This window comes from Tachysurus fulvidraco, chromosome 8, assembly GCF_022655615.1.
Source record: "Tachysurus fulvidraco isolate hzauxx_2018 chromosome 8, HZAU_PFXX_2.0, whole genome shotgun sequence".
NCBI lineage: Eukaryota > Metazoa > Chordata > Actinopteri > Siluriformes > Bagridae > Tachysurus > Tachysurus fulvidraco.
This window is the reverse complement of record NC_062525.1, coordinates 8,432,580-8,456,945: the sequence shown is the minus strand read 5'-3', so window position 1 is coordinate 8,456,945 and position 24,366 is coordinate 8,432,580. Positions and strand designations below refer to the sequence as shown.

The window sequence follows — 24,366 nt, the reverse complement described above, 5'->3', positions numbered from 1 at the left end:
GGATTCATTAGATACGCTTTTAGCAAATGTATAACCCATATACGGGTATTTCATTTGTCCCGTAATGGTTATATGTAGGGTTTCCCCATTAGAAAATTCTTATTAAGAAAGATAAAAACAATAATGTACACTCAATAAGTATACACTCAATCCTACAATTAGAAAAATGTATAATCTTATAATCCACCTGTGTTTGATAAGTGTGTATATATGTATATGTACGCTATGTGGTTGTTGGTTACAGATAGGCTGGTTTTGAAATGCAAATAAAATGTTAATCTCTTGGGAATTTTGCTCATATAGCAGTATACAGAGTTTACAAAAAAGGTCCAGTAAATGGTAGCAGGTAGAAAGCAGCTTGTTGATGAGAGAGATCAGAGGAGAATGGTTCAGACTGGTTCAAGCTGACCCAGTAGTACCAAACTGATACTGTAGGTGTTCATTTGGGTTCAGATTTTAAGGGTGTAAAGGACATGGCATCTGATTTATTGAACTGATTTATTGAGCCTTTGTACCCTGTGGGTGGGGTGGGGTGATTCTGGAAGAGGCCACACCTATCAGAGTAGAAATATTGCATCATAGGAAAAAGGTTTTATCACCCTTCTCTTAAAATGGACTTAAACCATGTCAGCAAAATGCCTCGAAAATGTAAGAAGGAGAAGGAAAAAGTAAAACAGAGAGAAAGAGATGATGGTGATGGTAAGATTCAATCTATCTTTTCTGGCACACTCTAATTCTGTTTTCTCTTTTTTACTCTATAGGACCTCGCAGCACATGGGAAGGACTGTTGAGTCCTGTTCTGCCCACACAGCTCACTGCTATGAGGGCCCTCTCTGCCCCTGCTGTGACCCTTCTAACTGGTGACTGGAAAGATAAAAAGGCTCCAGGTGAGCAAGGCCTCAGCGATCGAACTGTCTGAACCTCTGCCAGACTATGCAGAGCAACCAGATTCACCAACAAATACTGTTTATTTGTTGCAAGTTTACTGCCGCTACCACATATTGCAACTCGGGTTACACAAGGGTCATTTTTTCTCAGTAAATTTACAAGCCTTTCACATCTACTATTTGCAAGGCGGATACGCATCGTGTTACCACCGGATTCTTTCCATTCTGCTAATGTGGAGTGATCCAGTAAAGCACACTAAACAAGTTTTTATATTCACAGCATCCATATTTAGGTTAAAGCAGGGTATAAACTGGAAATAAACCAGAGAGTAAGTCATTCATTCATTCATTCATTCATTCATTCATTTGGGCATCTTTGGGCATGAAGGCAGGATACACCCTGGACGGAGTGCCAACCCATCACAGGGCACACACACACACACTCTCATTCATTCACACATTCACAAACTACGTGTATTTGGACCGGGGGAGGAAACCGGAGTACCCGGAGGAAACCCCCAAGGCACGGGGAGAACATGCAAACTCCACAAACACAAGGCAGAGGAGGGAATCGAACCCCCAACCCTGGAGGTGTGAGTCAAACGTGCTAACCACTAAGCCACCGTGCCCCCCGAGAGTAAATCATTTGAAATATAAATAGATAATGTGAAGTAAACATTTTACCCCAAAATTATTGGTTCAGAAATCATCAGTCAAGGTGAAGAAAGCAAGGATTTCAATTCCAAAACACTTTCCATACCCATACACTCCCCAATATTTTGCTATGATTAGCTACAGTACCACATTTGGCTCACAGTTACATCATCAGACAAAATCATGTTCCTGTTATATTCCAGTGAGTTGAGCCTCATTTGTTGTCTGTCAGATAGAGAATTCCTTTCATTAGTGCTGAGCAGATGATCACATGCTGTGAAAGACAGACCTTGTGATGTGAGTGATGTGAAGATTGATACTGTTAGAAATGCCAAATAGAAAGTTTTATTAAAATAGACAGTTTGGGGACAAATTAGGAAAAAAATAAATAATAATTTGACAGTTTAATTAAAAGAAGTTAAAAAACACTTGGAAATAGATTGAGTCTAATTTAGGATGGATGGCTGGATGGACGGATTGATGTATAGATGGATAAACAAAATAGTTCCCATATAGTTTCTTATAAATTTTATCCTAATACTCTAGGGTAAATAAAGTTTAGATGACTTGTTGAAACATCATTTACCATGAAAAAAAAGTCAGAAAAAGTTTGAATGATTATCTCTCCTCATCTTTAGCTGTTGCCTCTAATAAATACAAGTGTTTGTGACATAATTATTATATTTTTTTTGCATTCTAAGAATTATAACAATTATATACTGTACAGTATATCATAGTTCTATCTTGGTTAGGATTGATTAATGGCGAGCAAACAGAAAAACGGACCTATCATTTATTAAAGGACAGAATCAGATATCAGTCAGACTCAAATTGTCATTGTACTGATTTGCTGCTATCGAATAGATTTTTGTTGAACGATGTGTACAGATATCGGCATGGTGCAGTATCCACTTTCTGTCATGCATGTTTCCTTATTGATTTCCAGGTAGGATTTTATCATACTGGAGATGAAATTAATTGAATTTTATATGCAGTACTCCAAGTTTTATTGTACACCAAGACCATTTTAACTGAAATTCCTTAACTTTAGTACAGTATAATGTAAAGTCTCCAGTCCAAATGCACAGAGATGGGTATTTATTAAGTATTCACACAGGTTTTTTTAAGAGGTCTTAGTGGAGTCAGGAGTTTCTGAATGCAATGATTTAAACATGGAAAACACATTGCCTCCTGAAACGAACCTCACGGTGCTTTGCAGTCAGAACAATGACCAAATGTCAACGAAAGAGAACAATAATAACCCCCAGAAGCTGTGGAATGAGCTCCGGCAGTGGCCCTGCGCTGAATTGCTTCACATCAATAACCAGAGGTTATAAAGGTTCAAATGTCTTCACACCCCAAAGAGTAAGATTAAATGCAAGAGATATCTGTATTTTCTCATGTGTCCATGGATTTGACAAAATTTCCCAAATTGAAATGAAAAGTCCCCACAATTTAGAAATATTCTGTTGGAGAATTCTTTGATAGATAAATTGAGACAGTGGCTTTACCTGAAATGTCAGATACTGATACTGTTTAACGTCTTACAAGCTGACAAACACCCGCTCTTCTTATTTCAAAATAACATGGACAGTGTAACTCTGAGCTATATATAACAAAAGAAAGGGAAAAAATAAAAAGGTGGTGGTCAGGAAGGCATGGGACAGGGTCATGTCATTCATTGGGGATGACGAAGAGTATAGTTCATTGTCATCACTGGCCACCAGCAAAAGAGACACACACACACACACACACACACACACACACACACACACACACACACACACACACACACACACACACACACACACACACACACACACACACACACACACACACACACGTTTTATATTCCAGTTTCAAATGAAAGTTCTTATTACTTTCTAAATCATATCAAATGTCATAGTCTTTTTGACCATAAACAAGAAAAAGCTTGTTGGTTATTTTAATACAACAGTATGGCACCAATTGTATTCTAACCCAGTAAAGATCATTAAGACAATTCTAGCCAATTCAAATTCCTGAAAGTCTCCTATAAATATGCTACTCGTTCATCTTATCATACAATCACTGTGTAGCTTAAGATGCAAAAAATGGATTATGCATTGAGTGTTTCTTTTGGAGTAGCAAAGCTAGAACCGAAGATAGTAAAAAACTAGGCTATGGCTCTAAGGGTTACGATTTTCATACCTTATTCGGGAAGAAAGAACACTTTGTTACACAAAAGAGTTCAGATGTGTAGAGGTGAATATATGATTGGCAAGTGAATGAAAAGTAGTTAGATTTTCTTATTTTATTTAGCACACAAGCAGACACCCAAACAGACACACACACACACACGCACACACACAAAGTTTTGCACAATTTTCATTCAGTTCTTGCTTTGTCTAGATTGCTTATGAATGAAGATTTGATTGGTGGACCAACTGCATGCTTAAAGTACTTTACTTAGCCTACTTAACACCACTTTAAATTACATTGTCATTCTTGTGGACTGAAGTGTGGTTTAGCATGCAAGTTCCCATAACATGCCGATTGTACAGTAAATGCCTAAGACTGATGAGAATTTAAAGAGAAAAAAAAAGATAAACAAGATGAAGTGGTGAAGGCTTGACATTTTCTTACTTCTTCTTAGAAAAGAAACTGGAAATGAGAAAGCCATCGTGCACAGGAGCATTGGTGCTTCACTCTGATTCAACACCGGAGGACAAAGTCGAGGTTTGTGAACATCATTCATTTTCTCGATCATTAGCTCTTTCTGATCATTATTTCGGTGTAACCTCTAGTAGTCTCTAAATTGGCACAACTGTGCAGTTCATATAATTTCCATATCTGGGTTTTGGCATGAATTAAAACTGCTTAATAATAAAACCAATATAATAAAGATGCTTACATTTAGTGTCCAAATCAAGATGGCTTCATTTTTTTCATATACAGTATGTAGAGAAAAGACAGAAAACTCTCCTTGTGTTGTGGTCATGTGTATTGCAAAGCTTCGGTGGTAAATGCAAGAGCCTCATGCTGCTGGATTCATGAGTGCATGCCTCATTAATAGAGAGCTTTTCTAATTCTTTCTTCTATACAAGTATACAGGTAAAAAAAAACATTTACAAAGTATACATTAGAAAAATAAAAATAGTGACATCTCTTCCTCCTGGGAACCTTACACATTTACATTTACAGCATTTGGCAGACGCCTCCTTATCCAGCGCGACGTACAGAAGTGTTAAGTCTTCATCATTGGATACATTAACTCTGGTTCGTTAGGTTACATGCTTAAGATACCATGAGTCTAAAACATTGTTCAAAGGTTTTTTTGTTTTGTTTTTATAAACATGTATCCAACAGACAGGGAAGGAAGTGCTACTTGAAGTGTTTCCTGAATAAGTAGGTCTTCAACCGCTGTTTGAAGATAGCCAGTGACTCAGCTGTCCGGACCCCTAGGGGACGTTCATTCCACTACCTCTAAAAGAGTCTTGTAGTACACTTACTTCTTACCCTGAGAGATGGTGGAACCAGTCGAGCAGTGCTGGTAGATCAGAGGTTGCGGGGTGCAGTGCGAGGAGTGATAAGGGCTTTGAGGTAAGAGAGAGCTGGTCCATTTTTAGCGTTGTAGGCAGGCATCAGTGTTTTAAATCTGATGCGTGCAGCTACCAGAAGCCAGTAGAGGGATCGCAGCAGCGGGGTGGTATGCGAGAACTTAGGCAGGTTGAAAACATCCTCAGTAGATGAGAACAGAGTTTTGTACAAGAAAACTACAGTATTTATATATATTAAATATATTACTTAATGTCAGGTATCATTAGCATAGTATACAACACATTCTAGTCAATGCTGACATCCCTTGATGTTCTGACCTATACTACACAATGTACACAATGCACCTTAACACTCAGATCTGAACAGGACGTTTTAAATTATATGTATTACTTATAAATATTTTAGCTGTTAAAATTGTATGTCTATCTATCTATCTATCTATCTATCTATCTATCTATCTATCTATCTATCTATCTATCTATCTATCTATCTATCTATCTATCTTTTTTTCATACATTATGCTTTTATTCTTTCTTGTCAGACTTGCAAGAAAGTTTAATTTTCTTGGTCTTTAACTTCCAAAATAATGTTTAATTATTTTCTATGATTGGTCTGTAAATGTGTACTGTAATACTGTAAATAATAAAAAAGGCAGTGTTTCCGTGTACGATAAAATGACAAGGAAACACAATACATAGTGCATAATAAGATATGTAACTTCATAGTCAAGAGTTATAATGGTAAAGATTCACTTTATTTTGACATCTAAAATTGCCCTTTATTTTAGCAATTATTTTAGGAAAAGTCAACACCTCTTGGATGGAAATGGAAATGGAAATGTAGTCAGTTGTATTTTATTTTACATTTACACATTTGAAATATACATAAGCCTGGAAATATACTGTTAAGAACAATACTTTACCTGGGATATATTTTAAACCTCCACTGCCACTAAATTCATTTAAATCTAACAGTTTATTTATAAACTCATGTAGAGTTAAATAGCTAGTTGCAGTCTGTATAAAGGTCCTTGTCTTTTTAACGTTGTACACAGTTTCACTTATTGGCCTTTCCAGACATTGTAATTAGCCAGATTTCCTCATAACACCAATTAATTTAGCCAGACATTGTGCTATCCAGCAGCCCTCAGTGTGGAGAATTGGTAATCCGTGTCATTTGGTCAGCCAGGGTTTTAGTAATTGACTGCTGTCTGCCCGTTATCGAGAGCTGAACATGTCTAAATCGTTTATCGCACAGTAATATCTACTCTACATTTTGGGATTAGCCTCCTAACCCTTGTGCAAGGAAAGTTAATTAAACATCACGTCTGTATAATCAGTGGAGAATGAGTGCACAGCGAATAAACATTAATTGGGGATAAGACCTTTTTGAGATGGTGAGGCGACTGGTGGAGGACTTACGGGTTTATCGCGGTTAAAGAGGATGGAACTAGTGAATTAAAGGTCACTTTTATGAATTTATTTATTTATTTGTTTTTAAAAATGAATTTTAAAACAATTTAAAAGCCAAACATCGCTTTAAATAAAAATATATTTAATTCTTTATAGGTCAGAAATTAATCTGTAAAACAGTAATTCGGAAGTGTGTGTGTGTGTGTGTGTGTGTGTGTGTGTGTGTGTGTGTGTGTGTGTGTGTGTGTGTGTGTGTGTGTGTGTGTGTGTGTCTTTAGGATGAGCAGTTTCAGATTAGCCTGGATATTGACAACTCTTCTAAAGACAAACGGCCAGTTGCATCCACCCCAGTGCCGGGATCACCATGGTAAGTGCTCATTATTTCACATTCGTATGTTATTGATATTAGGACTCTTTTTCATTAACTTCTATTAAATTCTCTTAATGTGTGTGAATGCTATAAAATGTTTGTGCCGTTTGTGAACGTGTCGTGTGTTAAGTAACAATTTTGAGATGTGGTTTGTTATTAAGATGTGGTTTGTTGCCTCACCTACATGTAATAGTGTATTAAGCACAGTATAATCATAACAAATGACCGAATCACGAAAAAAAAGAAAGATGTGTTTATATTCTATTGGAAAATATATAAGGGGGATGTTTATTCATTATAAAGATTAGATTTTTTTTGTTATTTTATAAACCTTATGTAATTGATTTAATTATGTCTTATTATGTTAGAAATGTTCAGATTTAAGACCTGGCTTTCCTCCGCACACATCCTCCAAACATCCATTCTCTTTTCAGCATCTCTTACAGTACATGCTACACTGTTACACTGCAAGTGCTATTATCTTCCTACTTGTCTTGACACTGTGCACTTTTCCTCTTTTAAATAGAAATACTCAAATCATTACCGAAGGATGCTAAATGCAAGACATGCTGTTTTACACATTTAGACACAATTAAAAAAAAAACAATGTTAGTAAATCAGCTGGGGCATTTTTTTGCAAATGTTTAAAAAAAATTTGCACAAAAGTTTACACATGCGATCCTTAAACCAGCACCTAAACTTTTACAATTCAGGAAATTTACATCATCATTCCTGCATCACACTTGATCCCTGTTATGTGTCCAAGCTAATATCCTCCCCATCTCTTCTGCACCGTCAGCAGATTTTAACTCATTTAATATCTCCCTATCTCAGAATTGAATCAGAACAAAACTGACGTAGTGCAACCCCATTATTTCCCTCTGGCTCAACATCCCCTAGCCCAAGCCGCTTTCCTCCTCAGCACAAACTCAGTTTAAAGCAGGCACAATTGTTTGTCTGTGTCAGTTTTTGTTGACTCATGAGGCTGAAATCACCTGACAGACTTTAGCTGATACATATTGTGGAAGACTGTGGCTCAGAAAGACTCTTGCCAAAGCTGCAGTGTGTTTATTTACCTCCTGAAATGGTCATATAGCACAAAGCCTTAAGGTGATTTAAAGTATAGAGTTTATTTGGGTCCTGAGTCTGCTTAATACTTGGTTGTAAATTGACTGAAGTTTTATTGGTGAACTTATTAATGTAGTCAAGACAAACAAAGTGTCAGATATCTACCATCTGTTTTGTAATAGAAATAATGCCACAAATAGAGCATGCTGACTTTATTGAAAGGTAGGATTTATAGTATTTACTGAAAGCTTGCATGACTGTGTTCAGCAGGCTGCTTAGATCTGGTGATGTGAGTCAAAATAAAATGTCAGAATGTGTTTGTCATGCTCAGTATGAAGTCACAATAAATTTCTTTCAACACTCCTCGGCACTGCAACATGTGTCCGGGTCAGGAAGTGTCTGAATCGAGTCGTGCTGTAGATATTTTGTGTACAGCAAGAGGTGAAAGGCAATTTTCTAAGGAATTGGTCTAATTTTTTAAACTGAATTTTCACTTTATATATTGTCTCTATTATGCTGTTGAGATGAGGCTAAATCAAGCATCGCGTTAGTTCTGGCAGGCCACGTTGTCAAGCGTGCATCAGCTGTCCACGTTGTCAAGCCGTTAATCGGTTGTCCACGACGTGCACCAATCCGTATACGACATCAATATTTCCCGACCATTTAAATTCCCATTCATAGAGCCGTTGTAGCGCTTCGCTGCTGCCGCGATCTAAACTCCCTACTCCAACCCTGACTCCACCATGCCGGAACCCGTGTTAACCCCATAAATCTTGACATATTTTTCAATCTCCCTCCCGCTCTCTCTAATTATTTAATTATCTATCTATCCATTCATTTATAACTTTCCAAATACACGTAAGCGATCATATCAATACTACGCATGCTTAGTGGTTCTGTTATAAGAGGGGTCTATACTATTTTCTAGTCGCTGCTCTCCCCGCTCTGTCCATGCATGCGCACGGTGGATTCCCAGAACAGAACCATACCGCCAACACTAACTGTATGCATATCATCTAATAAATTCCCTCGTGACAAAGTGAAATGTTTTCAAGTGTTCTTTGGATTGATCAAGTGCTTGATTCTGCTCGATTCTGATTGGTCAATAGGTGATGATTTTTTTTTAATTATTATTATTACAAAAGCTCTGACTGTAGTTCCAGCTTCTTTGTGTGTAATTATGAGTCTCTTTAGCTTTTTTGTTTGTGTGTGTGTATGTGTGTGTGTGTGTGTGTGTGTGTGTGTGTGTGTGTGTGTGTGTGTGTGTGTGTGTGTGTGTGTGTGTGTGTCACCTCAACTCTCTTTGTGTTTCCAGGTGTGTGGTGTGGACAGGAGATGATAGAGTCTTCTTCTTCAACCCCACCATGCAGCTGTCTGTATGGGAAAAACCAGTGGATCTAAAAGACAGGGGGGACCTCAACAAAATCATTGAAGATCCTCCACATAAACGCAAGAAGGACATGTCGGGTACGGTTATGTATTTAGTATGGTGTCCAACATTACTATGTTTTTGTTTTTGCCAGTTTCTGAGCCTGCTACCATGGCAGTTAGCCAACATTTTATTGAAGGACAGATTATCAATAGATTAGGCTGGTAAACATGTGACTATTTACCAAGGAATTGATCGGTAGGGTGCAAACGTTAAACCCCAAACCATCCATTTCATGTATCAGTTCGACAAACTCATCTCACTCACAATCCCTGTGTAATCATAATGCTGTTGAGAAGGATAATGCCCCAGAAAAAATCCACAATTGATTGCTGTTCACATGGATTAGCTAATAAGAGCTAATCTCATGTTTCTGCCTCTGCACATATTGAATTAGTTCAGATCTTGTCTGGAAGTTATTACATGGCTGACTACATTTCCCTGAAGCTTGTATACTTTTATTGATTAAGTCTTATTGCAGTCTCTGGGTGATTAGTTATTGATGTTGACACTTTCAATTCAGACAAAACAGATAGATTTTATTATATTGATTTGTATTATGAAAAAGTGAAATGTTTTGCCTCATTTTAATTTAGCCTGCTGACAAGCTCACCATTGATGGTCAGATATTAAATAAGATCATAGCAATAGACAGAATATGTGTGTTGGGAACTACAAAATAAATGAGTAGAGAAACAATGTTATTTGCTTTTTGCCCTTTTTAAGGTATTTTACACATTGTTTTTTATTTTTATATGCTTCTTAGTAAAAGTTCTTAAAATTACTTGCCTTAAAGAAGCGATAAACAGTCTGTTCATAATGCATTTGAATATTTTAGTGGCCTTTAAAAGAATATTCTTTAGCTTTCCACTAGTATTACAGAATCAACTGTTCAGTATTTTACTAACAGTACAATGCCACTTGCATAAAGCTTTAGCATGATTTATTCATTTATTATTATTATTATTATTATTATTATTATTATTATTATTATTATTATTATGATGATGATTTTATTTTTTGTTACCTGCAGAGGACAGCTCAAACTCCCCCTCAGCCGATGATGAGGATGAGGGTGATGAGGAAGGAGACCATATTTTGAAATCCAAACGCAACAAGTATGTCTCTCATTGAGAAAAAAAAAAAACCTCACACATTAGGCACTGCATGTAATGCGTGAACTGCTTTAATGAACCAATTGATTCATGTTGGAGCAACTGATATCTGGCAAGCAAGCAAGCGAGGGAGGGAGGGAGGGAGGAAGGGAGGGAGGAAGGAAGGAAGGAAGGAAGGAAGGGAGGGAGGGAGGGAGGGAGGGAGGGAGGAAGGAAGAAAGGAAGGAAGGAAGGAAGGAAGGAAGGAAGGAAGGAAGGAAGGAAGGAAGGAAGGAAGGAAATAAATTGGGCATCTGGAAATGTTTTATTTGCTAATCTTGCACAAGCTTTGTTTCTGCAAAGATCATGTGTAAGAAGTCAGTTTAAAAAGCACACACTGGTAAAAACAGTCAGCCTGCCTAATACTGTATATGTGAAAAGCTCTGATAGCTAATTGTGCTTTCCTCACAAAGTGAACGTCAAAGCCTGATCAAGTTAAATAGATAAATGACAGATACTGACTGTCATAATATATCCACTTCCATGTGAACTCTATTACAATTCTACTGACGTGAGAAGGAATTTTGATTCTGAACTGCCATTCTAGTCTTGCATAGTAACATGTGAGATTGGATTTTTACAGAGTGTTATTGACATTGATGCAATTGTAATTCATTTGAATAGCAGACTGTGCACTGCAGACTGTAAGGAACAAATAGAGGAAAGCACCCATGATATATTCGACAGGTTGAACAGATGTCTTTTTCATTATGTCTTCCAATTAAGAATGGAAGAGCCATCTAGCAATTCTGTGTCTGCCAGTGAGGAGCAGAATACAGAGAGGTGCACAGCGTCCAATCAGATGATCCTACCACTCGAACTGCGGATCACGCACTTCAGAGAGATGCTCCTAGAGAGAGGGGTGAGAGCACTAAAAGCACTTAAAAAAAACCTTTATTAAGCCACAGTATAAAGTTATACGAACTCCAGCAGAGGTGAATTTCATTCAATATGGCTCCAGGGCCTTGTTAAAATTCAGCGTAAGTTTGAGTGTTAATTTCTGAGTTAAAATGAAGATCACAGTCTCTGGATTAAACCTCTAGATCAAATATTATTTTCAAGATATTTCAGTTCTCTTTGCTACACGATAGACTGATTATTAGCTGAAATAGACGCAAGAATTTATATTTGATATTAATGCCTTTAGTAATGATTGCACACACATTCAAATTTTCATCTGAATATCAGGTGTCTGCATTCTCAACATGGGAGAAAGAATTACACAAGATTGTGTTTGACCCACGTTACCTGCTTCTGGGACCAGAGGAGAGGAAGCAGGTAGGACTAGGTTAAAGATTTTCACTTTTTGAAATTACAAACCTATGTGTCACTTTAATTCCCAATCTGGGATCCAAATCCTGTGTCTCTATTCCATTGCAGATATTTGATCAGTTTGCCAAAGCAAGGATAAAAGAAGAGTATAAAGAGAGAAAGAACAAACTACAGCAGGCAAAAGAGGAGTTCAGGAAATTACTGGAAGAATCCAAAATTACATCCAAGTATGTTCCTGTTCGATATTCTTATTATCTCAGTTGTTATATTAGCACAAAGTGTACCAGAGAGGAAAGACATTGTCCCAAAATCTTGACCTGAAATTTATATATTCATCTATTGTGTTAATAATAGATGTGATCTGTGGCACAGGTCTAAGCTTTGACTTGGGATGTTTGATCTTGTTTTCTTCTGCTAGTTCTCACGAGGAGTGAATTCAAAATCGAGTCTGTTTGAAGGTTTACTTATTCCTACGTTCACAATATGCTTTCTGATTCCTACCCATGACACATTTCCCTTTTACAGAATTGATAAGTAACTGGCGGAAACTTTATTCGAGTATTAATATTAACTGTGTTTTTTTTAATGAGGAAAATGTGATTTAAAATGTGCCGATACTGAAATAATGAGAGAAGAATTATCTTACATTTCAGCTAAGGCGCTGAACCTTTTAAGTCCTTATCCACACCATTATGAACTGTAAGTTTTGAGTCAGCACTGAACTCAAAGCCAAAGTTTGACACAGTAAGCTAACGTGAAAGGATTGCTAAACATGTCTGGATGTTGATGATTCCCTTGTATCCATTTCTTTTAGTCCCCAGAATGAAACTAGATCAGAACTCAACTCAAGTTCATATCCAGCCACCAGATCAACAATAACCAAACCTGTATTAAATCACAAAGGCAGCACAGGGAGATGAGCAGCACATGTACGAATGAGCAACAGTATATCATCACTGCACTGAAATGGAAAATTGGATGGCTCCAGCAGCCTGTGACAGCCTTGCTGATTTATTCCTTCTATTTCCATATAGGTCAACTTTCAAAGAGTTCTCGGAGAAGTTCGGCCGAGACCCGCGCTTCAAACGTATCCCCAAGCAGAAGGACCAGGAGCTGCTTTTCTCCCAGTTTGTTAGCAGCCTCAAGAAGCGTGATAAGGAAAACCGAATGAGGCTGAGAAAGATGAGATGAAGCCTCAATAGGATTTGAAATAAACTATTTTGTTTTTACAGAATGCCTTCTTGACAGGAATCAAGTCAAACTGCACAATGACACAATATGCCACCGGATCTGACTAAGTAAATGAAACCCATTGAAGCGTTTTTATTTGATCTCTGGATTGTCAGAACAACAAATGCACAAACAGCAAAGCACCAGAACCAGACGGGTTTGACTTTAGAGGTAGTTCAACTCTGAGACTGATCTGTTTCATATTGAAGCTATTAAAATTCAATGTTGCAAGATGTCATAATAGCAAAATAACTAAATAACTAAAAAAAACAAGTGGAATTCAATAAATAGGCAAATTGTTCTGTTGGAAGCCATTGACCTGAGCATACAGGTATTACATGATTTTTTTTAAGGACTATAAATGTAAAATGTTGACCAACGCGCGCTGTAATGAAGTTTTGTGGAAACGTAATGTAAAGTATGTGGAACGTCACCGCAGAACGTCTGATTCTCCACAGCATCTGTGAGAGTCTCCAAGTTGTCAAGTTTTGGTGGATTTTTTCACGTTGTCTAAAGTGTTCCTTGTGAATAAAATTGTGATTACTGTTGGAAGTCTGAAATGATATAATTGACACCTCTTTAAATTAAATCACAGGATTACACTACATAATATGTTAACATAATAATGCACATCATTTATTTATCAAGGAGGCTATACTGTATGTTCTCTCAGCAGAAGCTAGTTTTTTTATTATTATTATTATTATTTTTAATTCCAACACCAACACGAGGTTCCTAAATCCGTAATCATTATTAGGCTGTAAGGAAGACTAATATAATAAAGTTCGGGATTTGGAAAGAATTTTAGATTTTGCAACTGTGTTTTTATCACTAAGGACACAGACACACACACACACACACACACACACACACACACACACACATACACACACACACACACAGATTTTTTCTACTTGTGTTTCAACGTATTCATAACCCAGAAGTAGTTTAAATGCAATGTTGAACACTGTTACATGACAACAGAGTAAGTAGTTAGCAAAATTACTCTATTATTATTAAGATATGTGTATCATCAGTCTGGCATAGCTGATTGTCTGTCTAAAGCAAACGTTATCATAATGAGACTTTATATTGAGCAAGTGTTTGTTTTGTAAATATTCTTATGAAGCAATATAGTTCATAATTTCTATAGCAAACACAGACATGGGAACATGTTTTACATTCAGAATGTATGCTAGCTATTATTATTATTATTATTATTATTATTGTTGTTGTTGTTGTTGTTGTTGTTGTTGTTGTATTATTATTACTGTTCTTGTGTTAGCAGTAGTATCTGTTAGGCCAGGTTCATATTACACAGCCTTTATCTCAGAATCACTGACCGTTTCCCACTGAACAACAATTACTGCTTGTGATCAACTGTGTTGTGTTGTTTGAATGAGCACACAGAAGAAACTCACACATTGTTTACGCTTTTACTCGGCGAGATCCCAGCTGAACCCCAAATCCCATTTTCTTATAAAAAATTATTTGACAGCTCTCTATCATGTGACTTCATGACTGAGCAAGTATTAAGTATTATAACAGAAATAACAGAAATAATATAAAATATGGAGGAAACCATGTTCAGGGTGATGCAGAAAAATACGATTTTGCACAAGCAAGCACTGGAACTTCAGCGCAAAAAAAAATTTATACTATGCCCTGATAGGATTTTTTTTTTTCTTTTCATTTCCTAAGATCAGTTTGTGTGACATGCCAAATAATTTCCTACCTTTGCTTTCACTCTCCAACACAGATGGATGATTAACTAGGATCAGGGATGTACTGCACATGAGAGAAGATAAATCTGATCTCTGTTTTTGAGTTCTCACACCATGCTTGACAAAATCGGTTCCATGGTGATCACTTGCAAATTGAAAAAAAAAAAATCACATTGCTACACATCACATGAACAGTTGCCACAGGAGTAACGAGTACCGAGCAGTCACCATGTGCTGAGTTAGTCTCCAGGATTAAAGGCATAAGCACTTTGCCCTAAGATTAGTCAAGTACAGAGACACTGGAGCTTTCATTTTTTTTTTAATGTAAACTATAGGAGACCTGTGGAAAATGTTGGATTACAAGAAATTACAGCAGAGACAAATAGAATATACTGTACAGTAAAATCAGAATAAAAATTTTTAACAAGTTCCAGATTTTGAAATAAATTTCCTGATTCTGAACATTTATAAAAAAAAATATATTTTATAATAAAATACAGTTTATAATGTTTGTGTTTCATTTCCTTTCCTTTAATTTGGCTATGTGTGAGCTTGCAAACAGATGCTGTGGAAGGACATTACATCTAAGATACAGTAACTACTTTACTAACACTTCTGAGGTGCTGCATTCAGGTTTGTCTAAATTGTCTATCAGACCTAAAACCAGCTTTCAACATGTTCAATTCAATTCAATTCAAGTTTATTTGTATAGCGCTTTTTACAATTGTCTCAAAGCAGCTTTACAGAACATAAACATAGAACAAAAGGTTAATATATATTTAGTTCACAATGTGTATATATTTATCCCCAATGAGCAAATCTGAGGTGACTCAGGCAGCAGTGGCAAGGAAAAACTCCCTTAGATGGTAAGGAAGAAACCTTGAGAGGAACCAGACTCAATGGGGAACCTCATCCTCATATGGGTGACACTGGAGGGTGTGATTATAAAAATACAGTCAAACAGAAGTTGTATAGATGCGAAGGATCACATGGAGTTCACATCTTTTTTGTATAGCAGAGTCTAACTGTAGCTGATAGCTCTCTAGATGCCTCAGGATTCGCTGAGTCAGCCTCATCTCAGTGGAGGTCCAAAAACTTCATCGTACGAAAGACGATCGGAGCTGGTACAGTTTCTGGATGCCTCGGGATGGGTAGAAAGAGAGAAGCAGTGGAGAGGGATTAACATATCTGCTGTTAATATTTGCAAGTCTGATATAATATTGCACAGTATTATGGGATGTATTATGTGTACGCCAGACTAAAGAGATGAGTTTTTAATCTACATTTAAACAGGGAAAGTGTGTATGAGCCCCGAACACTATCAGGAAGACAATTCCAAAGTTTGGGAGCTAAATATGAAAACGATCTACCACCTTTAGTAGACTTTGATATTCTTGGAACTACCAGAAGTCCTGAGTTTTGTGATCTCAGAAAGCATGAAGGATTGTAACGTGTTAGAAGACTAGTTAGATACATGGGATCTAAACCATTAAGAGCCCTTGTATGTGAGTAGCAGCATGTCTCTCTTATCTGCCCTTACCTCCACTATATCTCCCCTTACTCTGTATCTTCTGGCACTCTTTTTGATTCTGACTCCTTCTCCTCACTACCCTTGGACTCACAGACACTTTCTCCTGTTTTTCCTCAACCTGTCCTCTGTCCACTAAACCCAATATGACTACTTGTTCTGCTCATAGGCTATCAGATGTGTTACGCAGCGATAGAAGAGAACTAAGATCAGCAGAGAGAAATTGGAAGAAATTACAACTCGACACAGATCTTGCCTCTCACTTTACTCTCCTGGCCCAGTTCTCATCAGGTGCGACATCTGCCAAGAATTCCTTCTACAATGAAAAGCTTGAAGTTTCTGCACAAGAATGCTCCACAACATCTCTTCAGTATTCAACTGATTGATTGATTGATTGATTGGACTACTGCAATTCACTGCTGGCAGATCTACCTATGAACGCAATACATCCTCTGCAAATAATCCAAAATGCAGCTGCATGACTTGCTCTTAACCTGCCTAAGTTCTTACAAAGCACCCCACTGCTGTGCTCCCTCCACTGGTTTCTGGAAGCTGCACGAATCAGATTCAAAACACTAAAATGCCTGTCTAAAAAGCCAAAAATGGACGAGCTCCCTTTTACCTCAAAGCTCTTGTCACTCCTTGCACTGCAACTCTCTCCCTCTGAGCTACTAGCACTGCGGAAATGGTCCCGCCATCTTTCAGGCTAAGAGGTTAGCAAGATTACTTCTGTTCTGGCACAGCGGTGTTGGCCTGAACTTCCCTTACATTTCTGAACAGCTGAGTCACTGGCTATCTTCAAAGGACAGGTGAAGATCTACTGTACCTCTTTCTGAAACACTTAAAATAGTGTTTCAGGAAGTATATATATAGAAAATAAAAAAAACAAAACCAGCTTTGGTTGATGCTATACTAAGTCTGTATCCTATTGAACCAGTGTTAATGTATTCATCGATAAAGATGGATAAGAATATTTTCCAAATGCCGTAAATATAATTTTTAAAAATGTATTTATTTTTAAAGAATGTAAACTGATATATATATATATATATCGACAAAGAATTTCATTGTGGTGTTGTACATTAATGTTTGTCATTACTTTGACAGAATAATTAGTAAATCCATTCGCACATTGGAATAAACTAATTCCACCTTTAACTGTGAAAAGTTGCACTTAGCATGATGCTAATTGGAGATAAAAATCTCATGAGACTCACAGGTTCTACCTGCATTCATGATAAAACTTCATTCACAGTTTCACTAGTTGTCACATGCACACCGGTGAGAAAGAAGAACTGTTTTCTTTCTCTGCATTTTGTTTACAGCCATGTGAAACTTTTTAAACACATCCATCTCCAACCTTCACTGAAAAGGTTTAACTAAAGGAAATAATAAAAGGACATTACAGATATCCATGTCCCAGAAAGACTTCCAAAATTTACAAGTGGTACATATTTGTCTTACTTGGAATCTTATAAACATTAAAATATGTTGAATAAGATTTTTTTTCTTAATTAAATATTTAAACACCTTAATTTGCATCAGACAGTCAAAATATAATTTTTCTAATTATTCAGTCAGTTACCTCCAGAAAACAGGTACCTTCCGAATGAGCACCAAAAATGAGCAAAGATATTTTTAGGTGTGTTAGATGTTTAAAATGCACTTACTGTATACAGTATATAATTTGACAATATAATATATATTATTATATATTTGACAGTATATAATTTGAAATTCCCTTGAAAATTCAAATTTTAGTTTAGGCTTATCATAATGGACGGCCATATAAAAAATGCTGTAAAGACCATTTGACATGACTAAATATACTCATCTGTACTGCACATTGAGCAGTGTGGACCTCATTTACCTCATTTCCCTTATCTATATATGGTTTGTGTACAAGCATAGCTCTATATTATGTTATATTGTACCTGAAAGACAAAAGTGCGGCTTAACATTAGCATAGTACAATTTTGAGCAAGCAGTTCATCAGCTTAGGCATTTGAGGATTATTTACAAACATAAACACAGCATAATTTAGCAAGTCAAGAGTCAAGTCAAGAAGCTTTTATTGTCATTTCAACCATATACAATATAGCTGTTGCAGTACATAGTGAAATGAGACAACGTTTCTCCAGGACCATGGTGCTACATTAAACAAAAACTAAGTGGCTAAGGACTTATTGTACACAAAAAGACAATACACAAATGACAATAAACAGAAACAGTGCCGGCCAGCGTAAATACTGTATGTTCAACAATATTGCGTGCAGTAATAATGGAGTGAACACACCCCAGTATTACTGCAATACTCTAATATTACTGTTTCTTAGCAGTTTCATATTTGGAGATGTCTCTATAGATGAGATGCATAGCATTATACAGAAATGAATTTGTATGTAGTCTCATTGCTGCTTTAAAAGCAGGACAAAGATCATGAAGCAAGATAAAGCAGTCAACTGATTGATAGAAGCCATTTGAAACATAGGAAAGTCAACAGGTCTTCTTCATCATTGCCACCTCTGTAAAGTATAGCCATAAGTAAATGCAGAAGCTTCAGGCTGTGTGTGCTGAAGTCCATTATGGCTCCTCAGTAGGAATCCAGACCCTTTGGTTTCATTTCATGCATCCATCTTCACTGATCCATTATTGAAATCGCAAGCTATTCAAGCCATAATATATACTGAAGAAACAGTGGGAAATAGCTTGTCCTGAAGAAATATCACTTGTGTCCTTGCAAAACCCTGGCATAAAAAAAAGATAAAGCTTCTGCAAAAGTGGACAGCAGAGAAAAAGACGTTCCTGTGGGATATAACATCAGCAGATCATGTCATCTTACCTGCATGTGTGCCATTTAAATAAAGTGCAAGCTAAAGCATGTAAGCAGTCATCTGGGCAATACCCCGCCTCTGCCGGTCTTTCATATACATTATCTCATAGACAATATCACCAACATTCAAATATTCTTAATGGCTGAATACACTATGGTGTTGTATAGTGACTGATGTTATTTCCCACAGGTATGTCTTTCTCTCATGTCCACGTTTGCATAAGCTTGAATCACAGTGTCAGCTAGTACTGTGTCAAGGGAAATGAGTCACAGGGGAAATTAAATGAGATTTTATCTGAACGAGCAGCCCAGAGGTATCCCCCTCATGATAAATGAAATTTACAAGCATTTGGGCTTGTAGAAATCTCAAAGAGATCCATAGACAAAGGGAGACAAATAGAAGGAGGGAAAGAGAGCAGACAACCTTTAGGTACATTAATGTTTAGTGCAGAATCGATAGTAAGAACAAGGTATAAATAATATGACAGTAGTCTACTTATCTGTTTTATTATGTCAATATTTATATCTACATACTGACTTTAAAATAAAATACTAAAAGACTTTCAACTCAGCCAACAAAACAGATAATTGCATAAAAGAAATAAAAGTAAATGGTAACACACGGTGATATTAATATATACTAATGGATATTTCTATATGAACAATCAGCTTACTAGTATAAAATATTTATCAATACTTGGTGTGGTAAGTATGAACTAGGTAATAATGGATAGTCTTATATAGTCTTTTAAATATGTTTACATTAAATTTACATTTATTAATTCAGCAGATGCTTACAAGTAAATACAAGCCAAGTGTTAGTTAATGTTCAAGATCAAGCAGAGGACAGAACTAGTATAAGTAATACTACAACTAGGACAATACTATAGTCGTAAAATACTACCATACAAATAGTGCAAGTATTAAGAGACATATAGAATATATGTGTAAGAGTTAGCGGTGTGTCTTTAGCCTGATAATGACAAATGCTGCTGTCTGGATTGAGGTGGGAAGTGCATGCAGTAGTTTTCCAAATCAGTATTGACTATCTAGTGAAAAAATATATATACACATTTTTTTATACACATACACAGAGTGATGTATTTATGTGAACAATCCCTCTGTGATTGTGGCAATTATGCAGAAGGAACTGTCGTAACTCAGAGCCGGTCTCCAAGCCGACACGTCACAGGGTGTCCTCTTCTCTTAGACCTTTTGGTTACTAAAAACTGTTTTAGTTAGACTTAACTGTTACCTCTATAATTACTACAAAAAATACTGAGAAAACTCCTCAGACCTGGATGAGAATGAGAAAACTTCTTTATTGTGGTCAATCAGCCAACAATTCTTTAAGAGAAATTGCCAAATTGAAAGTAACAAATGAAAACCCCCAAAAAGAGCATGTCATGCAAAATCAATCAAGAAAAACAAGAACTCTCGCGACGTCCTTGCAAAAATAAAAACACCCACCTTCAGCCGCGAGCCCCAGATATCTTCTCAATATATACCCTAGCGCTCCTAGCCCCCTCTTTGGTTCCCAGTATTTCTTGGAGTCCCACGGTGCCATATCACCTTATTTATCGGCATCACCTCTTATGTTTTCTAAATACACTGACCTAATTTCGCCTTATTTCCTATTACCTTTTCCCCATATGCCCATTTATGGATTTCCTCCCCTTAGTTCTCAGGGCCTAGGTCTGTGAACCAATGTCTTTTTCATTCTACATAACAAGTTATCACTAACAAGTATCTGACACACTTGCTCCTGGAAGTTAATAAATTTGATTTTACTACATTTAGACCATTCAGTTCAAACTTTAGCCATTGTCTATTGATATATATCATTGTGCAAACAGCTGGCTATACATCATCAGATGAATTAATAGTTCTACATACAGTATATGTCACAGCAACATTATAATACTTATATTAGAATGAACTACCAAACCATTACTTTGTTATTACATACTGAATAATTACCAGGTATCTATTAGTAGTTAAAAATAGTGACTTACTTACTGTTAGCATAGCACTATTAATTTCTTCCTTCTTAATCTCTGTATAGCTACCTATGCGGTTTTAAAGTGCTACAGATGTCAAATTAAAAAATTGTTATAAACACAAAACAAAAGAAGTTGAGAGACAAGCCATCCAACACACCAGCTCCATTAACACCTCATGGCTTTTGCTGCCATACTGGAGTTTACAGTATCGATGGCAAGGTGTCATTCATCAACAGGCCTCATACATGATACAGCAGTGCTGATGTTTCCTCTGTCTCAGGGCTTTCTCTACCTTCACCTCCCTTATTTGATTTGGGAAAGGAAAAAGGTTTCTTACCTCCTCCACTAAATACATTTCCATCTCATAAGTCGGGGAATAAAGGAAATATTAGGAAAGTTCAGGTCTAACAAATAGCAGGTATGAGCTGTTTATCATGCTTCCTTATCCACAGTGACATTACTGCTACCTGATTATTAATCACCGATTCATCACCCAGCATATTATGCAGTGATTAAGTAATGAATAAAACACTATAGGGTGCTGTTATTCAGTGGCATAGCTTCATTTTCTTCTAATTAATAAATGACACAGAATATTTAATATCGAGAAAGAGAGCTGCTTTTATCACTGATGTTATTCCCGCACCATCATCTCTTGTTTCTGTCAAGTCCTAAAACTTTCCTATGGTGAACAAATGTAGATCAAAAGAAGAACATTAATATAAACCTGACTTGAATCGCAGCTATATTTAATCGCAGCTATATTTACTGTCAGAGCTGTTATGGAGAAAAAAATGTGGTAAAATGCGGTATAACGTGACATACAACAAAACTAAAAGAAAAACTATGTAAGTTGAAGAGTGAGGGATTGAAATCTGAGCTTGTGGATGACTCATGGTGTGAAATTAAACTTCTGTAGATCTGAGAAGAAGAAAAAAAATACAGCTATAGGATAAAAAGCAAGCACTTACACACTAATACTTTATCACCAAATACTAATTAACACTTATCTTTAAGCACTTAGTAACTTGAAAGTTGTTTGAATTATTTAAAAACTAAACTGATTGACTTTGTTATAAAGACAGATTAAATCTCTCTTGAGATATCCCAAAAGTTCTGGGAAAACATTTGAACACTGCTACCTCTCTGCAGTATGCGACGCGACTGGGCAGACTGGTGAGGAGGACAGGATCTGTGGAAGGACCCTTGACAGACTGCTCTCACAGCATATTCAGCAGGCAGAGGAGTGAGTTCATTGTCACTGTTCATGTCTCTGTCATGCTCCACTACAAGACTGAGGAACTCTTTTTATCCCTTGGCCATTAGACTGTACAACACCTCTCAGGTATGGCAAACTGATACAATTTTTCATCTGTATTTTTTGGGATCTTACTTATCTAGACATCTATCTATCTATCTATCTATCTATCTATCTATCTATCTATCTATCTATCTATCTATCTATCTATCTATCTATCTATCTATCTATCTATCTGTCTGTCTGTCTGTCTGTCTGTCTGTCTGTCTGTCTGTCTGTCTGTCTGTCTGTCTACAGACAGAATACCAAAGGCCAAGCCTTGAATGAAGGCATGTGAAGGTGCCACTTTTGTGTAACAATAATAGCCTTGGTGATGACATGAGGTTGTAAAATCTAAAGTGACGTGACATACGGCTAAGTATGGTGACCCATACTCAGAATTTGTTCTCTGCATTTGACCCATCCAAAGTGCACACACACAGCAGTGAACACACACACCGTGACACACACCCGAGCAGTGGGCAGCCATTTATGCTGCAGTGCCCGGGGAGCAGTTGGGGGGTTCAGTGCTTTGCTCAAGGGCACCTCAGTCGTGGCCGGCCTGAGACTCGAACCCACAACCTTAGGATTACGAGTCAGACTCTCTAACCATTGGTCATGAAATATGCAGGAAGTCACATGGCACATTCCTCTCTATTAGTGGAAATCTGTTCTTGCATTGTTCCAGTATTAGCAGAAGAACTGAGAGGGCCATGGTCATAGAATGTGCTGTTCAGGCTTTTGTCATATTGAAGAGGTCCTTCACATTATTCTCTATTCTGCTCATTTCCTTTAAGTATATGCTTTTTTCTTTGTTTGTTTGTGGCTTACTCCTGCACCTCAAGTCTGAGAAAAAATGGAATACATACATTTTTTTTTTTTTTTTTTTTTTACATTTAAGGAGTAAACTTCTAGCTGGGCTCACATTTTTAGCTTAGCATCCTGTGGCATTCTATGAAAGTTGTTATTTTGGATCTGTAAACAGTTTGGATGTTTAGATTTTTTTGTGATAAGAATTAATTTTCATTCATTTTTTGTTCAGTAGCTACTTTACCTGGCCATGTGATTTAGAGCCTATCCTATAAATACTGGGGTTGAAATGAGTTTGGTTCATCTAAAGGCATCATGCATACACATTCTCCCACTCACTCACACACATTTCGAAGCAAATTAACATAGCCAATTCAAATGCCAGCATGTTTTCTGGAGGTGTAAGAACACCTGTCGGAGCTGTAAGAACCTGAGAACATGTCATACACAACACAAACAGAAAGAGAAGTGAGCTCAAGCTTAAACTGGGAAACTTTAGTCAAGTCAAGAAGCTTTTATTGCTATTTCAACCAAACATAGCTGATGCAGTACATAGAGAGATGAAACAAGGTTCATCCAAGACCATCCAAAACTTTAAGTTTGAAGTAATGGTCATACAAATCATATCAGATATGTGATGAGGTGCAATATTCTGCATTGTTTTAAGATTATTAGGTGTGCGCAATTAAATCGATACACTATGAAATTTTCAGACATCCATGCTGCAACGTTATGATCGATTTATGATTCATCAAGATCATGGATTTCTCATTGCACTGCATTTCAAAAGCTTTTCTGCTTCCCTGCCTTGTGGTTTCCATTCAAGTATTGCACTTATTCCTATATTGTTGTTGAAGAGGAAGCTCTTCAAGCCCATGTTCCTCAATTTGCCATGTAGTACTCATCGTTTTCTAAAAGGTTATCACATACCTACTGCTCAAATAAAATGTAGATTGCAGATTTAACAGAAGGGTGGCAAAGCATGTCGAACCAAAAGGAGGATTATGTTCATGCATTACTGCAGTGTTCAAACAAAATATCATCAGAGGAACTTTCTTCACTGACATTTCCAGAGCTTATCTACAATCCCCAGATATACCCCCCCTGTTCATTTATTTGATTAAATGTGTACAGTTAAAAAAAAAGAATGATTCT

The 24,366-nt window shown here is 36.8% G+C and overlaps 1 protein-coding gene across 2 annotated transcripts in view; it reads left to right on the top strand.

Moving 5' to 3' along the window:
• Window positions 1-14,131, top strand: part of tcerg1l (transcription elongation regulator 1 like) — an 81,404-nt gene extending 67,273 nt beyond the window's left edge. The window contains exons 6-15 of one of the 2 annotated variants that reach the window (XM_047817020.1): window positions 762-887; window positions 4,177-4,259; window positions 6,772-6,860; window positions 9,247-9,398; window positions 10,394-10,478; window positions 11,241-11,376; window positions 11,703-11,792; window positions 11,895-12,013; window positions 12,601-12,715; window positions 12,821-12,960. In XM_047817020.1, the coding sequence (XP_047672976.1) occupies window positions 762-887; window positions 4,177-4,259; window positions 6,772-6,860; window positions 9,247-9,398; window positions 10,394-10,478; window positions 11,241-11,376; window positions 11,703-11,792; window positions 11,895-12,013; window positions 12,601-12,706 (986 nt within the window). In that variant the 3' untranslated portion in view covers window positions 12,707-12,715; window positions 12,821-12,960. Of the gene's footprint in view, window positions 1-761; window positions 888-4,176; window positions 4,260-6,771; window positions 6,861-9,246; window positions 9,399-10,393; window positions 10,479-11,240; window positions 11,377-11,702; window positions 11,793-11,894; window positions 12,014-12,600; window positions 12,716-12,820 lie in introns of both variants that reach the window. The other variant, XM_047817019.1, reaches the window with a different exon arrangement.
• Window positions 14,132-24,366: the final 10,235 nt, after the last annotated feature.